This window comes from Schistocerca cancellata, chromosome 1 (assembly GCF_023864275.1).
Source record: "Schistocerca cancellata isolate TAMUIC-IGC-003103 chromosome 1, iqSchCanc2.1, whole genome shotgun sequence".
Taxonomy (NCBI): domain Eukaryota; kingdom Metazoa; phylum Arthropoda; class Insecta; order Orthoptera; family Acrididae; genus Schistocerca; species Schistocerca cancellata.
Genome location: NC_064626.1, coordinates 494,813,624 through 494,831,427, shown reverse-complemented (window position 1 = coordinate 494,831,427; position 17,804 = coordinate 494,813,624). Strand labels below are relative to the sequence as shown.

The 17,804-nt window shown below is 40.2% G+C and overlaps 1 protein-coding gene across 1 annotated transcript in view; it reads right to left on the bottom strand.

Moving 5' to 3' along the window:
- Positions 1 to 3,719: 3,719 nt before the first annotated feature.
- Positions 3,720 to 17,804, bottom strand: part of LOC126185988 (uronyl 2-sulfotransferase-like) — a 187,084-nt gene continuing 172,999 nt past the window's right edge. The window contains exon 6 of the mRNA XM_049928177.1: positions 3,720 to 4,468. Coding sequence (XP_049784134.1) covers positions 4,332 to 4,468 — 137 coding nt within the window. The 3' untranslated portion in view covers positions 3,720 to 4,331. The remainder of the gene's footprint in view (positions 4,469 to 17,804) is intronic.

Genomic DNA, 17,804 nt, shown 5'->3' with positions numbered 1-17,804 from the left:
CTCCTTTAAAAGTGTACGTTGTTTTCATCAATAAATACTGGTGCATGTGCTGCACATGCGAGATCTGATTGCACATTTTGAGTCTTATCTGCAATAACTAGTGTCGCATTCTGTAGTAATGATCTGATTGGGGTTGCGTGGAGGAGTGTTGTGATTCTGTGGTTATTTTTTATAGTAAATTCACTGCATTAATTTAAGCTGGATGCTTCAGGGACAGAGTACCAGATTACTTACTATATCATTAAGGCAGTACAATTCTGCTGAACCTCGTCTGTGCTAAGAGAGTTAGTTATCAGAATATTGAGCTAATAACCAAACTAAATATGATATAACTGTGCCATGTCAATGTCAAAATCTGACTGTTCAACATCAAATAACTCGACTCAATGAAATCTGTGTATTGAAACTATAGATTATTAAGTTTACTTCCATCTAATTTACTCTCTTAGTTTTTTAGCACACCAAAATAGAATTAATTAGCCACATGTATTTATATGAGTGGTTAATGTAGGCTAAACAACAAACAGATTGAATTACATAAAACTTACATACCTTTCATTTCGTGAACAAATCAAGATATCAAAAAGTTTTGCTGTACAATTAATTCCTTAACTGCTATATCGGTCAGGATGCAGATGCAATTTTTTGAAAGCTCTTCAAACCATGAGTACAGCGTTATAATGTTTGGTGATGTTGACACAAACTGCTTACAAAAATATCCAACAAATGTGCTAAAATTAAAAGGACAAGGCAGCAAAAATCAGTTATTGTGGTGTAAACTTTGCCAAATGAGTTTCTTGCACCATGCTATCCTTTTGATTCAACCCTTTTGCCTATTTCTTTGTTTCCACAAATGTTGTTCACTTAAATGCAAATCTGTACACACATTTGAAATAATTTTCATAGCCCCTTCTGATACATTAGAAGTTAGTATAATTTGCACTAATTGTAGCCAATACTGTATTTATGTCATATAAAATAGGGCCTAGAGGAAATATTTTTATCTTAGTAGAGCAGGCCTATCTTCTTGCTGCATATAACAACGGTGCCTGGTATGAGAGTACCACTTGGCAGAGTTTACAATGAAATAGCTGATTCTTGCCACTAGGCCTATGTCTCAGCTTAAGTACATGTCTCTGATTCTTTTTTTGAAAAGTATCAACACCAATGTTAATGAGCATTATGCCACTGTATTCATATTCCAAGAGCTTTTGAATGTCATTATGAAGTATATCATTCCATTTAAAAAGGATGTACTTGCTTCAATATCTTGGTAGATATGAGAGTTAAAGAGTATTAATCATTTGCTGAAAATCACATTTCAATGTGTGGAACTGTTCTAAAAATAAATGGGGTGCAAGTATTAAGTGATTTGCCCTGTATGCAAATAGTGGCCATTCTTGATAAAACTGTGTTTAGCAGCATACAGATGAACTCATGTAACAGACTGTAGTGGTTTATATTGCAATGAGAAACATGTGAAATTATGCCTTTTTTTATGCATCCAGCTGCTGAATATTCTCCATTCCACCACATGTACATGTATGCCCTGCCAGCCACTGTGAAGTGTGTGGTAAAAGATACTTTCCACTCTGCCAGTTATTAGGGCTTCTTCTCATTTCATTCATGTATAGTGTATGGGAAGAATGATTCCTTAAGCTCCTCTCTGCAGGCAATAAGTATTCTGTGTCTTTGCAATCCCTTTGAGAGTGATACTTCGGAGGATGTGGTATATTCCTTACTCCTCACTTAAAGCTGATTCTTGAAACTTTGTAAGTACCAGTAAGCTTTCAGGGGTAGTTTTTGTCTATGTGCAAGTGTGTCAGTTCATTTTTTCCAGTACCTCTGTGATGCTCTTCCATGGCTCAAATAAATCTGTGACAATTCATGCTGCCCTTCTCATTATAAATTCAGTATCCCAAGTGAATCCAAAATTGGTATGTGTCCCAAACATTCAAGCAATATTCTAGAATGGGATGTAAGTATTTTGTGGGCAATCTCCTTCGTAGATGAACCACATTCTCTTATGTCCTACCAATAAACCAAACTCTGCCACCTGCTTTTCCTGTGACAGAACCAATGTCGTTGTTCTGTTTCATTAATATTCAGCATAAGAACAAGAGCTACAACACACTTCACTTGGACATACAAAAGTTACATCTATATCTGTCTATGAATCTCCATCCAAGATAACATTGCTGTGTGTTCCTGATGAAGAAATATTTGCTCCAGTCACAAATTTCACTTGATACACCATATGATGATACTTTTGATAATAAGTGAAGATGTGGTACTAAGTGAAATGTTTATCAGACATCAATGAAAACTGCACGTATCAACTGCCTTGAAACATGGCTTTCAGGATGTGAGAGAAGCACAGGTTGGGTTTTGTATGACAGATATTTTCAGAATTCCTGCTGTGTGTTATGGAGAAGGTCATGTTCTTAAAGATATCCCATTATTTTTGAGTTCAGAATATGTTCTTAATCCCTACAACAGATGGATATGAGGATGTTGGTGGTAGTTTCATGCATCATATCACTAGCTTCTTGTAGACAAGTTTCAACCTTGCTTCCTTCCAGCTACTGGGCACAGTGTTTTTGTTTGAGGGATCTACAACATATTACAGTTAAAAAGTGTGGTTAAACCAGCTGCAGATCCTTTGTAGAATCTGAAATTGGGTTCCCCTAGGGTGTAGAGTTTCATTGAATTTCAGTTCCTTAATGCCACCAATCATAATTTGTTTCACTCATCTGTACAGTGGTGTGAAAATGAAAATGGAGCAATACTAATGGATTTTTTATTTTTGTGATGGAATATTTCAAAATGGAGTTCATTATATGTCCTTATTCTTTGCTATCCCCAGGTTCAGCCCCTTTATCCTTCATGAGAGTCTGGATACCCACTTTAATACCACTAACAGTCTTTATGTATGACCAGAATTTCTTCAGGATTTGAGAGAGATCTTTAAGTAATATTCTATTATGGTAGTTGCTGAAGGATTCCTGAGTTGTCCTCTTGACAGCCAAATACACCCAATGCACTATCTCTCTATGTATAGCCATATGCTTTGATATACACTTATTATGCAGTAGTCTCTTTATAGTGACTGTATATTATGGAGGGTTCTTCCAGTCATTACTGTTCTGTTTGTTACCTGTCCATCCAGTGTATGGTCAACTGTTTTTTTAACCTTGAACCACAGTTCTTCAACATGCTCCATTCTACTTAGACAACCAGTACTATTATGATTTTACTCAGTGCCAACTACTCTGATGGGAACTGTTCCTGTGTATCCCCTGCCGTCACAGTCTCCATGGGCTAAACCTTCATTAGGATTCATCCTCCTCCAACTGCCTCTCAGTTCCTGATCTACAGACTACAGTATCCAAATGAAACATTGAGTTTCACTTTATGCCTGCTGGTTCTAGAATATTAAACTTTTACATATGATAGTTTATGCTTTGGCATGAAAATTACATTCCCACTATCTTCCTAAGAATTCATAGTTAAATGACGTACAAGTAAAGTCTATTGTTCTATGGTAATGAATCTATATTTTGGGTATAGTGATACATCCATTAACCACTATATGAGGTGTGTTATTGGTCTAATCCCTTTAAAAATGCTCTTCAAATAAAAATCATTTCAAATATGATAAATGGTTTGGTAACTTTTCGAAGACATTGCACACTCATTTATTACTGGGCATGCATGGCTGACGAAACTATAAATGATTTTATATTCATACTGGCAAGTTACAATTGTAATGCAAGTACAATATTATTGCCCTGACATACAACAATTATGTTACATATTTACAACTATTCTTCTCATTGAATAACGTGCAACCAAATTATATGCAAACATTTCACAATCTGTGTGTAGAAATTAGCATTTCTATTTTTGATATATATGGTATCAAAGGGACTTAAAACATGGTAAGTCAGACATCCTTAAAATTAAAACATAACTATTTGCAAATTATGAAAAATTTTCTTCGTAGATCATTCACACATCATATGTTCCATGAAGGACACCTGATAACAGTTACACACAGGAAACAACCAGTCCATCTAACATCTGGCAAGAGGTGTACACTAGCTACAAGCATAATGCAGCACACTGAATTAAAAAATACTCTACAAATAGATGAAAATATACATAAATAAATTTGTACTTATTATTCAGAAAGTAGAGTCATAAATAAAATAGCTGATTCAGCAATAAAATACAGAGATTGCACACCACATTTGGTATAAAATTTCAGTTCAGGTCACATTTATATAAAATTGATGCTGCAATCTGCAATTTGACAGTTTATCATTATATCACTGTATTTGAGTCAGTAATCTTGCTCGTAACCAATAATAAAATTCATATTCAAGCTCCAGTTGTGAATGTAGCCACTTTCGAGTTTTGTGAGCAACCTCTGGTGGTTTCTTTCGATTCCTATTTTTGTGTGGTTCTGTAAAAAAAGTTGTATCATGAATTATAGAGCTACATAATGAGTTTTACATAATTTTTGATAGCAGAGATCCAGATGGTAAAAAAGCTAATACACAAAATACATACAATACTTTTTTTAATTATGGCGTGATTGTGAGATGATGAATCATTCTTTTTAGAGTTGAATGCAAAAAAATGTATAATTATTATGAAACATCTATAAATCTGTACATAATGGGTGATTTCCTGTGAACTGTGCCACCCCAAGAAACAATTAGGTAATATTTTTTTTATGTTTTAGATATTTTGTCTGTGGAAGATTAGAAGACATTAAAAATCTCTTGGCACACCCATGTGTCATGACATAGTGATTGAGAAACATTGGTGTACAAGGAACCTCTTGAATGTGAAGTCACAAGTTGGTCTTTAGTAAGGCTCATTTGAAAGTGTCATGTTAACAATTATGACTGGAAAAATATTAGCTGCTAATGACTCACCATATGCATCAGGAATGTGACAGAAAATGAGTGTGTGGGAGGTGCACAGACCAACCTACTACAGGGTGTATGTATTACATTTCATAAAATGGATGCATTGAGCTGGCCGGAGTGGTGGTAGTGTAGTACCAGGATAGGCTGTGGACGTTGATGCAAAGCGACCAGTACGTAGTGAACGTTGTATTTCAAGAACCGGAAAATGCAGAGTGAATCAAGGAAACGGAGAAGTGGAGATTTGCTATCTTTTAAAAAGGAATGGGAGGATCATTTTTTCTTTGTGCAAAAACGTGAAAATTTGAAATGTTTATTATGTGGCAGTATTCTCACAGGTCAGCGGAAGTTTAGTGTTGAACGCCATTTTAACAAATTTCACAAGGACGAGTACAATTTATTCTCAGATTCTGAGTGGATGGGGAAATTGACTGAGCTTAAGAAGAGTGATGTGACAATACTAGATGAATCTGACATAAGTTGTCACCAGAGATCTGTGACTTTCTTTTGTCATGTCTCTCATCTAACTGATTTAATATTTTATGGAGCACTGTTTTCAGTTTTACAGGACGACAGCAAGGATAGCCCAGCAGTACGTGCAAGTTATAAGTGTGTGCTTAATATAGCGATAGCTGGAAAACCATTTGCTGAAGGTGAGATTATAAAGGAGTTCATCAATGACACTGCTGATATACTTTGCTCACTGAATTCAAATCAGTTTTGAGCTATCACTCTTTCTTGGCGGACTGTAAGTTGTCAAATAAATGCCATGGCATGTGACCTTTGCCCTCAATTAAGGAGTGACGTGCAGGAGTTTATTGCATTTTCCATTGCACTTGATGAGTCCACAGATATTTCAAACACTGTGCAATTAGTGATTTATGTCCATGGCATGGACACTGCTCTGCACATAACAGAGAATTTTTTAGATATGATATCTTTAAAAAGCATGACCACTGCCGCGGACATCCTAAAAGTCATTGAAGAAGCTGTCGATTCAGCTGGCTTAAACTGAGAACGTTTGGCATCAGTGACAACAGATGGAGCACCTGCAATGAAAGGGGAACAAATGGGATTTGTTGGATTACTAAGAAAAAAGTTACAATGTACAGAAGAATCATTGCACAACATCACTGCATTTTGCACCAAGGAGTACTCTGTGCAAAAGCAGCAAAACTGGGGGATGTCACGCAAGTGGTTATTCTGGCAGTTAATTATTTGAGATCCCATGACTTACACATCATAGACAGTTTCACACATATTTAGCTGAAGTTGGGGAAGAGTACGGTGACATACCATACCACAGTTAAGGCCGCTGGCTTAGCTGTGGTAATGTACGTAAAAGATTTTTTTAGCTGAGAGTACCAATAAATCAGTTTTTAAAGGACAAAGGAAGGTATGATCCCAAGTTAGAAGATCCAGAGTGGGTTATCGACCTTGCATTTTTAGTGGACATTACCGGGCACATGACTGCATTGAACACAAGTTTGCAAGAAGAAAATCAGCTAATTTATGAAATGACTGAAAAGGTGCAAGCTTTCACTAGCAAGTTTGAGCTGTGGGAATGACATCTCTCATCAGGGAATGCAGTGCATTTCCCTACTCTGTCTACTGTGTGAGAACAGAATCGCAAAGAATATGTTTCCGTACTTGGTGCAATAAAAGAGGAATTTCTTAAGCGATCAGGGGATATATCATATTTATCCCAAGCTTCTGAATGGTTCTTGAGACCATTTGCTGTTTCTGTAGATGATATTCAGCCCAATTTGCAAATGGAATTAATAGATCTACAGTGTAATTCTAGTCTGAGAGACAAGTTCCTTTTGGCAAGAAGTGTAATATACTTTTATCACGACTTTCCACTGCAAGAGTTTCCTCATCTCCATCATGAAGCCGCAAAGATAATGTCAATGTTTGGCTCAACATACATTAGTGAGAGATTTTTTTCTGTTATGAAAATGAATAAGTCTTGGTTAAGAGCAAACATCAGTGATGAAAATTTATATAACTGTTTGCATTTGTCTGCATGTAGAAATTTTGTTCCAGACATTAAACGTATTGTAAACCCCCCTGTGATAATTAAATAAAACGTATCATAGGTAATAGGTACACTTTCAAACCATGTTTTCTTTCAAGCACTCCTACTAATCTTATTCCTTCATTCAATAAAGCAATTTAGGAAACAAAACACTTTACAGAGAAAGGAGCGGAGGGATGGTGTGGTGGGGAGGGGAGAGAAGTGGGTAGTCAGCTTGACTCTGTGTGCACGCAGAACACCTGTTAACTGCGCACGAGCAAGTGCACTGCACAGGTGCAGGATTCCTGCCCGCCCCTGCTTTAAGGCATAACAGCAGTAAGTGCAATAATGTTTTATAGAAATGGAACAAAGAAAGATCCACAGACTGAATTTGTCCATTGGTTCCAGGTGGTTGTTGTTGTTGTGGTCTTCAGTCCCAAGACTGGTTTGATGCAGCTCTCCATGCTACTCTATCCTGTGCATGCTTCTTCATCTCCCAGTACCTACTGCAACCTACATCCTTCTGAATATGCTTAGTGTATTCATCTCTTGGTCTCCCCCTATGATTTTTACCCTCCACGCTGCCCTCCAATACTAAATTGGTGATCCCTTGATGCCTCAGAACATGTCCTACCAACCGATCCCTTCTTCTGGTCAAGTTGTGCCACAAACTTCTCTTCTCCCCAATCCTATTCAATACTTCCTCATTAGTTGTGTGATCTACCCATCTAATCTTCAGCATTCTTCTGTAGCACCACATTTCGAAAGCTTCTATTCACTTCTTGTCCAAACTATTAACCGTCCATGTTTCACTTCCATACATGGCTACACTCCATACAAATACTTTCAGAAATGACTTCCTGACACTTAAATCTATACTCGATGTTAACAAATTTCTCTTCTTCAGAAATGCTTTCCTTGCCATTGCTAGTCTACATTTTATATCCTCTCTACTTCGACCATCATCAGTTATTTTGCTCCCCAAATAGCAAAACACCTTTACTACTTTAAGTGTCTCATTTCCTAATCTAATACCCTCAACATCACCCGATTTAATTCGACTACATTCCATTATCCTCATTTTGCTTTTGTTGATGTTCATCTTATATCCTCCCTTCAAGACATCATCCATTTGGTTCAACTGCTCTTCCAAGTCCTTTGCTGTCTCTGATAGAATTACAATGTCATCAGCAAACCTCAAAGTTTTTATTTCTTCTCCATGGATTTTAATACCTACTCTGAATTTTTCTTTTGTTTCCTTTACTGCTTGCTCAATATACAGATTGAATAACATCGGGGAGAGGCTACAACCCTGTCTTACTCCCTTCCCATGTCGCTCGACTCTTATAACTGCCATCTGGTTTCTGTACAAATTGTAAATAGCCTTTTTCTCCCTGTATTTTACCCCTGCCACCTTTAGAATTTGAAAGAGAGTATTCCAGTCAACATTGTCAAAAGCTTTCTCTAAGTCTACAAATGCTAGAAACGTAGGTTTGCCTTTCCTTAATCTTTCTTCTAAGATAAGTTGTAAGGTCAGTATTGCCTCACGTGTTCCAGTATTTCTACGGAATCCAAACTGATCTTCCCCGAGGTTGGCTTCTACTAGTTTTTCCATTCATCTGTAAAGAATTCATGTTAGTATTTTTCAGCTGTGGCTTATTAAACTGATTGTTCGGTAATTTTCACATCTGTCAACACCTGCTTTCTTTGGGATTGGAATTATTATATTCTTCTTGAAGTCTGAGGGTATTTCACCTGTTTCATACATCTTGCTCACCAGATGGTAGAGTTTTGTCAGGACTGGCTCTCCCAAGGCCGTCAGTAGTTCCAATGGAATGTTGTATACTCTGTGGGCCTTGTTTCGACTCAGGTTTTTTCAGTGCTCTGTCAAACTCTTCACGCAGTATCATATCTCCCATTTCATCTTCATCTACATCCTCTTCCATTTCCATAATATTGTCCTCAAGTACATCGCCCTTGTATAGAGCCTCTATATACTCCTTCCACCTTTCTGCTTTCCCTTCTTTGCTTAGAACTGGGTTTCCATCTGAGCTCTTGATGTTCACACAAGTGGTTCTCTTATCTCCAAAGGTCTCTTTAATTTTCCTGTAGGCAGTATCTATCTTACCCCTTGTGAGATAAGCCTCTACATCCTTACATCTGTCCTCTAGCCGTCCCTGCTTAGCCATTTTGCACTTTCTGTTGATCTCATTTTTGAGATGTTTGTATTCCTTTTTGCCTGCTTCATTTACTGCATTTTTATATTTCCTCCTTTCATCAATTAAATTCAATATTTCTTCTGTTACCCAAGGATTTCTACTAGCCCTTGTCTTTTTACCTACTTGATCCTCTGCTGCCTTCACTACTTCATCCCTCAAAGCTACCCATTCTTCTTCTACTGTATTTCTTTCCCCCATTTCTGTCAATTGTTCTCTCATGCTCTCCCTGAAACTCTGTACAACCTCTGGTTCTTTCAGTTTATCCAGGTCCCATCTCCTTAAATTCCCACCTTTTTGCAGTTTCTTCAGTTTTAATCTACCGGTTATAACCAATAGATTGTGGTCAGAGTCCACATCTGCCCCTGGAAATGTCTTACAGTTTAAAACCTGGTTCCTAAATCTCTGTCTTACTATTATATAATCTATCTGATACCTTCTAGTACCTCCAGGGTTCTTCCATGTATACAACCTTCTATCATGATTCTTAAACCAAGTGTTAGCTATGATTAAGTTGTGCTCTGTGCAAAATTCTACCAGGCGGCTTCCTCTTTCATTTCTTAGCCCCAATCCATATTCACCTACTATGTTTCCTTCTCTCCCTTTTCCTACACTCAAATTCCAGTCACCCATGACTATTAAATTTTCATCTCCCTTCACTATCTGAATAATTTCTTTTATTTCTTCATACATTTCTTCAGGTGGTATGAACTGCAATGTCATACATTTTCCAGGAGGGATAGTTTGCTCTAAAGGAGGATGGTTTTTATAAACAGACCATGAATCAGGCAAAAGCAAATTATTTTTACCAGCTACTGGCCAAAAGCAGTGCTCATACCATAGTTGTACTTCTGTTATGGCCATTTTCCCACTCTTGCTTGCTGTGACATAAATATTCCCTACTGCCCTTGCAATATCATGCATATGAGAAATACTTGTAGGCAGCACAGCACCTCCAACTTCTTGTGGCACATAACTAACTTTCCAGCCAATGTACCATCCAGAAATGACGGCATAAGTTAGTTTATCTTGTCTACAAATTTTCAGACCAATTCTGCAGTTTGCTGTGCATCATCAAGTTGATGTATTGTTTGAAATTTTGTTACCTTACATTTTCCAATTCTGTAGCACTGTTTGAAGTTTTGCAACCACCCTGTGCTTCCCTTGAGATCATTGCAATCTATGTCATGTGCAATTTGATGTGCATAACATAGTAGGTCACTATCATGCACATCTTGTAAATTTTATTGATCATACTTGAAGTGCGCAAACACCAGTTTCTGTAACAAGTGTGCCTTGTGCTCCCTTAAATATCTGTAATTTTTATATTTGCACTACAAGATCATATTGCTGTGGATTTATTCAAAACCTGTTCTTTTTTTTAACAATGCTGCAGATGGTCTTCCATGTACATAATGACGTTTAATACCCACTCCTTGGACCAAGATTGTCCTTTATTACAGTGATTTGTGGCTCCCTATGTGGCAAGGGTGATGAACTGTATGGATCAACATCTGTTTCAATATCAGTTTTATGTGTTAAGCATGGATCACAATCATTATACACCTCCTTGACCACAGTTTTGGTACATCTAAATATACCTTCATCAGAAGCAAAAATACACTAAAATCACATCCTGCAGTGGAGATGGATAAAACATGAATAAGAACAGACTGAATTAACATGGCGGCTCAGATGAGTGACCTGAGTCCCAAAGATTAATGTTGTCTATGGTCGATATGACCTATCGATGCCACAATATGATTATGAACTTTATTCATTTTGTTGTGTCTAAACAGTTTTTGCTGGTTTGTACCTGGTGTGATTTGCATTCATGGGTTGGTCCTCACATCGTAAGTCCAGGCCCTGATACAAGGGGTGAACTTTTAGTGAAGGCCCACCTACAAATTTAATGTTTGTTTCTGTGCTCAAACTGATGAGCTAAGGACATCAGCTGTGCAAATCATGCATCAAATAGGTGTATTGATCATTTTTTTATAATTTTTTAAAAATAATGTTTAGTAGTTTGCCTGATATAATAAACAGATTGTGTTACAAAAATTCATACCCAAAATTTTTCATTGCTTCACTGGAACATTCATACCGTATATTGCTTCCTACCTTCTGCTTTTATTTCCCTCGCTCTATAGCAGTGATGAGTGTTGTGCATGAAACACTTATGGTACTGCACTGTGTTTACACAGCTCCACAGAGCACGGTTTACTACTAGCCAAGTGCTACCATCGCTTCTGAAATATTTAGGTGGTGTGCCACCTACCAGCAGGGTTAGAAACTGCCAGGTTTGGCAGACAAAATATAAATGTGAAGATGCTTGTTTACAGCTTGTTCATCCTACTTTCCTTTGTGCTGAAAGGAATTTTATTTATTTACTTAATAATATATTTGGGATATATTATCTTTAGTTTGGTGGTTGTCTGTTGGAAATATGTGAGAGAATTGCACAGTGAAAGTAAAATCTGTAACTTGAACACATTTATGGTCCATGTTCCAGTGTGAACTATTGTTGTGTTCCATGTTATTGCCTGATGAGAAGTTTTCTCACCACATAATTAAAAGCATAAAAATGAATTAGAGCTACAACAGTATTTTTAAGATATCAAAGCAAAAGAGACTATCCTTCCGCAAGGCTGCAGTAGTCCACGGAACTGCACATTACAAATCTTAAAATGAAAGCTGTGGCACAACCTGGACAAAGCTGTGCATTTACTTTGCAAGAGGAGAAGTCATATATACAGCATGCTGTCAAAATGAGTGAGTTCAGATTCTTGATTTCCACCCTTGACCTTTGCTGCATTTTAAAATTGTATCTGGGTTCGTGTGGCCATGAAGAATTTAGATTCACCAACAAGTTTCCTGAAAAATGTTGGGCTGAGTCAATTGTTCAGCAACACCGTGACCAATAATCACAATGATTGTAAAATAATATTAAGAGGAATAGAGCTGCTGTGAACATAGACATCATAAATGTTTACTTTGAGAACATTGGGAAGCAACTGGAACTCATTGCTCCTGAAAATATTCATGGTGGCCATAAGACAAACCTGGTTAATGACCTGGGCAAGAAAAGGGTCTAAACTAAACAGGAATATAAAAATCACAATAAATTCCAGCAAAACTTTGGGCTTTTCCATGATGTGTGAATATGTGGCTGACATCTTACACCATGTATCAGTTATACATCAGAGAAAATGTGGGATACTTGGATGGAAGACAGCCCTCTATCAGCCAGGTATAGCCCATGAAAAGTGGTTGATTTGACTGAACCAGTTTTGAAGACTGGTTCATGGCTTTACTCTTACCTGAGCTGAAGCAGAAAGATGTAAGGTTATTACAGAGGACAATACAAGCAGTCATATTAGTCCAAGGATTATTAAGTTGGGTGAATCCAATGATATTTCATTCAATGCCTTACCTTCATATGCAACACACCTGACCCAACCTCCGCACCTGTCTTATTTTTATCCTATGAAATTCTGGTGGTATCTCAAAAGATTTATTCCATCACTGGTACGGAAGTTGGTGGACAGGTTGGCTGACAATGGACCTTCTAATTTAAAAGTTGGTTTCAGAAAATCAAGGCTCTACACTAAACAGAAATGAAATGATAAGCAGGTTACCAAATAATGAACTAGGTTCCTCACGCCATCAGAGAGTGCTTCCTTCATAGATAATCTCAAATCAATGAGGCACAAGAACTCTTACCAACTCTGGTAGTACTATCAGGAGGGGGAATAAGTCCATGTTGAGCCAGGGAACAGTGTACATGCCACAATATAGCTGATCACTCAATCAGCAGTCCAAGGAAGATGAACCTGGACCTTCAAGAACTTCAGGAAAGAAACAGAGATGTACAGTATTGTATATAATTGATTGATTGAATTGATTGAGAGGGGTTATGGGGCTTAATGGCAAGGTCATCAGCCCTGCAATTCCGAAATTAGTCACAGAAGAAAAAGGATCTGCTAAAAATGCATGGATCCAGTCAAGGGAGTCAAATTATAAAGTAATGAATATTAAACACACACAATAAATGCATAGAATGTGAGACCAAATCTAAAAACTGGAAGAACAAGGGGGGGGGGGGGGGGGGCAGTCATGGGGTCACATACCAAGAAGACTGTAAAAGAAGTCCCAACCATGACCAACCTGCCCCTGCTCCAAGACTAAAGAAGAACCTTATATCTGGAAATGAAAACCACTTTCATGGAAGAAACTGAGGACCAGTTCAACCATCTGTGGATCATTTGCTAACATTAAATTTAAGGAATCAGGAAGACTATACTTAACTCAAAGGGCTGTAATGGTCAGCCAGTTCATTCCCTGGGGTGCCCGCATGACTTGCTTGGGACCCAGAGGAAGATGACTGAACAGGTGGCTTATACAAGGGCAAAGAGAAGGTCATGGATAGCAGAGACCAAAGGGTGACAAGAGTAGCCTCAGTCGATAGCCTGCAGGCTGCTCATAGAGTCTGAACAAACTAAAGCACTGTGGAGGGAGGCCTTAGAAACAAAAAGGAGGACCCTGTGAATGGCTAGAAGCTCTGCTGTGACCACACTACATGATCCCAGCAATAAATGGTGTTTGAAGCCAGTAGAAGACGTGAAAGTATAACCCATCTAATCAGTTGTCTTAGAACCATCAGGATGAAAGATTGTGGCACAATGGAACTCTGCAGGGATGAAAAAACAAGATGCCGGAAAACCAAAGGATCAACAGAGACCTTAGGACCCTGGAACAGATTGGTCCTAATCTGTTGTCTAGGCACCATCCAAGGTGGGGTGGGGGGGGGGGGGGCATGGAGGAGGAAAGACAGGGGGTGCAGTCCAGTGAGTGAGTGAGTGAGTGCACGCCAACTGACAATCCCACTTGTGGACGGGTGCTACGAGGGGGAAGAGCACTGGGTTTACAAAACAGTCAGGATGGTGAATGGTGATTGCATTAGAAACAAGGAGTTGGCTCCATTGGAGGCATAGAGGGGAAATCCTCACTTCTGTGAGGAGACTATCAACAGGACTAGTGTGAAAGGCACCAATAGCCAGATGCACCCAACAATGATGGACAGGTCAAGGAGTTTCAAAGTGGGAGGAGCTGCTGAGCCATAAACCTGACTACCATAATCTAGTCTGGGCAAGACCAGAGCAGGTAAATATGGAGAAGAATAGAATAGTCTGCACCCCAAGACGTGTGGCCCACAAGACGGAGAGCATTACGCTTCCACATACATGTAGTCTTTAGGTGGTGAATGTGGGGCAGCCATTCAGCTTGTTATCAAACAGAAAGCCCAAGAAAGGGGACTGTGCTAAAACATTGAGAAGCTGATTGCCTAAATAAAGTTCTGGATCAGGGTGTACAGTGGGTTGATGACAAAAATGCATAACCCGCATTTTGGAGGGAGAAAACAGGAAGCCATGGGTGGTGGCACATGCAGAGGCCCATCGAATGGTGCCTTGAAACTGCTGCTCAGCAGATGCTACCGAGTGGGAGCTGCACCAGAAGCAAAAATCATCGACGTACTATGCTGGGGTAACCAGAGGCCCAACAGAGGTCACAAGCCTATTGATGGCAATGAGGATGAGTGTGACACTTAGCACAGAACTCTGTGGGATACCATTCTCCTGAATCTGAGGGGTGCTGAGTGAAATGCCAACTCGAAACCAGAAAAGCCAGTGAGACAAAAACTCGTGGATAGAAATTGGAATGGGACCATGGAAGTCCCAGTCATGGAGGGTAACTAAAATGTGATGGCGCCAAGCCACGTCATGTGCCTTATGTAAGTCAAAGAAGACCAAAACTAGGTGCCGGCAGTGAGTAAAAGCTTGTTGGATGGCTGATTCCAATTGGTGTAATTAGTCAGTGGGAGATCACCCTGCCTGGAAGCCACACTGGTATGGTACAAAAGGCCCAAAGATTCAAGTACCCAAAATAATCTGAAGCTGACCATCCTTTTGAACAGTTTACAAAGTACATTCATCAGGCTAATTGGGCAGTAGCTGTCTAGAGTAGTTGGATTTTTTCTGGGCTTAAGGATGGTGTAACTATACTGTCTCACCATTGTGACAGAAAAGCACCTGTGAGCCAAATGTGGTTGAAACCCAGAGGAGCTGTTGCCTCTGGGGAACATACAAGTGTTGGATCATCTGGTTGTGGATGGAATCTTGGCCTGAGGCAGTGTCTCATGAAGGCCTAAGAGTCTGCACTGATTCCCTTTCAGTGCATTATAGGGCTCAACGTGGTGTGGGATGAAACAGAGGGGGGGTCTGCTCAACTCTGCATTTCTGCTGGAGAAAGGTAGTAGGGTAGGAAGAGGATGATGATGCTGTTGCAAAGTTTGTTGCGAGGTGTTCTGCAAGGACCAATGGATCAGTATGCAGATCACCTTGGAGGTTCAGACCCTGGACAGTTGCCTGTCACTGGCAGCCCAGAAAGCTATGAAACTTGGACCAAACCTGTGATCAAGAGGCATATGTCCCCAGGGAGGAAACATAGTGCTCCCAGCATTCCTTTTTACTCCGCTTAATATGGTAATGAGCCTTAGCATGGAGATGCTTAAAAGTGAGGAGGTTGGTCTGTGAAGGGTGTCACTTAAATCACTGCAATGCCTGTTGGCGGTCCTGGACAGCGACTGTGATTTCCTTGGTCCACCACGGTACCAGTTGACTATGAGGGGGACCTGTGGATAGGGGGACAGCAGTACCTGCAGCATGGAGAAAGTGGCAGAGATGTCTTGCACAACTACATCAATGGGCATTGAGATGGAAGTGTCAAAGTCCACAGCAGACATAAAGGCCAATTGGCCCTGTGGAATGCACAGCTTGGGGGCCTGTCTGCCTGGCAGCAGCAGGGGAATGATAGAATCACCGGAAATGGTCACTTTCACAAAGATCATCATGGGGTGACCAGTGTAGGGAAGACACAAGGGCAGGGGAGGAGGTCATCAGATCGATAGCAGAGAAGGTGCCATGAGCAGCACTGAAGTTGGTAGGGGAGCCATCATTGAGGAGACACATATTGAGGTCCGTGGTAAGTTGGTCAGTTAGGATACCCATACCTATTGAAGTGACACTCCCCCACAGTGGATGGAGAGCATTGAAATCCCCCAGGAGGAGAAAAGGGGACGGGAGTTGTTGGATTAAGATAAACAGGGCAATGTAAGGAAGTTGCCTACCTGGAGGGACGTAGACATTGCAAATGGTGACTGCTGGAGTTGTGTGCACTCTAATTGCTATCACTTCCACGTTGGTATGTAGGGGGATCAAATCACTAATGACATCAGAGCAAACCGAAGTGCAGACCCCACCAGATGGTATCCTGGGGCCAGCAAAGCTCTGACAGAGCTCCTGATAACTGCAAAATTTAGGAGAGTGGTCATCATGGAAATGTGTTTCTTAAAGAACAAGACAGAATGCAGAATAGAAGGAGACAAGATGTTGCATTTCTGGTAGGTGACAATAGTATCCATTGCAAATCCACTGGATGAGTATGTGGTGAAAGTCCAAGATTAACATGAAGAAGCCGAGGAGGATGGGGTGACATCCATAAATAAGATGACACAGGTTGCAAGGAGGGAGATGGCACATCCGGGGGCACCGGGGATGTGTTATCTTGGGATTTATGTTTCTTCTTCTCTTTCTGAGGTAGAGGAGGGCAGGCCAGAGAGGGAGTACAGGCTTCTGCAAGATCTGGAACTGAAAGGAGAGCACGACCTTGGGGCGTACAGATGGTGTGCCTCATGGCCGAGTGGTGGTAAGAATCTTCTGTCCTGAGAGAGAAGTCCTGGGAGGGAGCCCGATCACTGGCAGATGCTGAAGAAAGGGGGCACTTCTTTGGCCAAGGAGGGGGAGTAGCCCCCTGATGGAAGGTCGTGGGAACTTCAGGGAGGGAGGGGTGTGGCTGGGTCAAGGACGAGGGGGGAGAAGGAGGAAATGAAGTAACAGAGGTGAAGGTTGAAGATAGTGTCACTGGATGGAATCTCTCATACTTTTGGTGAGTCTCAGCATAACACAGGCGATCTAAGGACTTGTATTCTTGGATCTTCTTTTCTCTCTTGTAAGCTGGGTAATCTGGCAAGCGAGGGGAGAGGCAGTCAGCACAATTGACACACACAGTTGGGCTTCCCTCATGGAGTGGTTGGCCACAGTCACCACACAAAGAGTCTGCTGGACAGTGGGAAGACATATGCCCAAAATGCAAGCATCGAAAGCACCACATAGGTGGAAGGATGTACAGGTTCACGTCATATTTGTAGCACATATTGATCTTCTGTGGCAGGGTATCCCCCTCAAAAGCCAGAATGAAGGTGCCAGTATTGGTGCAGTTGTCTTTGTGACTCATCTGCACACGTTGAACAAAATGAATGCCACACTGCGCCAGATTAACCTGGATTTCCTCATCAGTTTGCAGGATGAGGTCCCTATGAAAAATATCTCCTTGGACCATATTCAGAGACTGGTGAGGAGTTATGGACACTTGGACATTGCCATGACAATCACTGACATGAAGAGCTATGGATCAGCTTTGATCAACAGGGAGCCTAACCACATCTCACAAAGAGACTCCACTTCACCAAACTTGTCCTTGATATTTTCCATGAAAAACAATGGCTTTGTGGTGGTG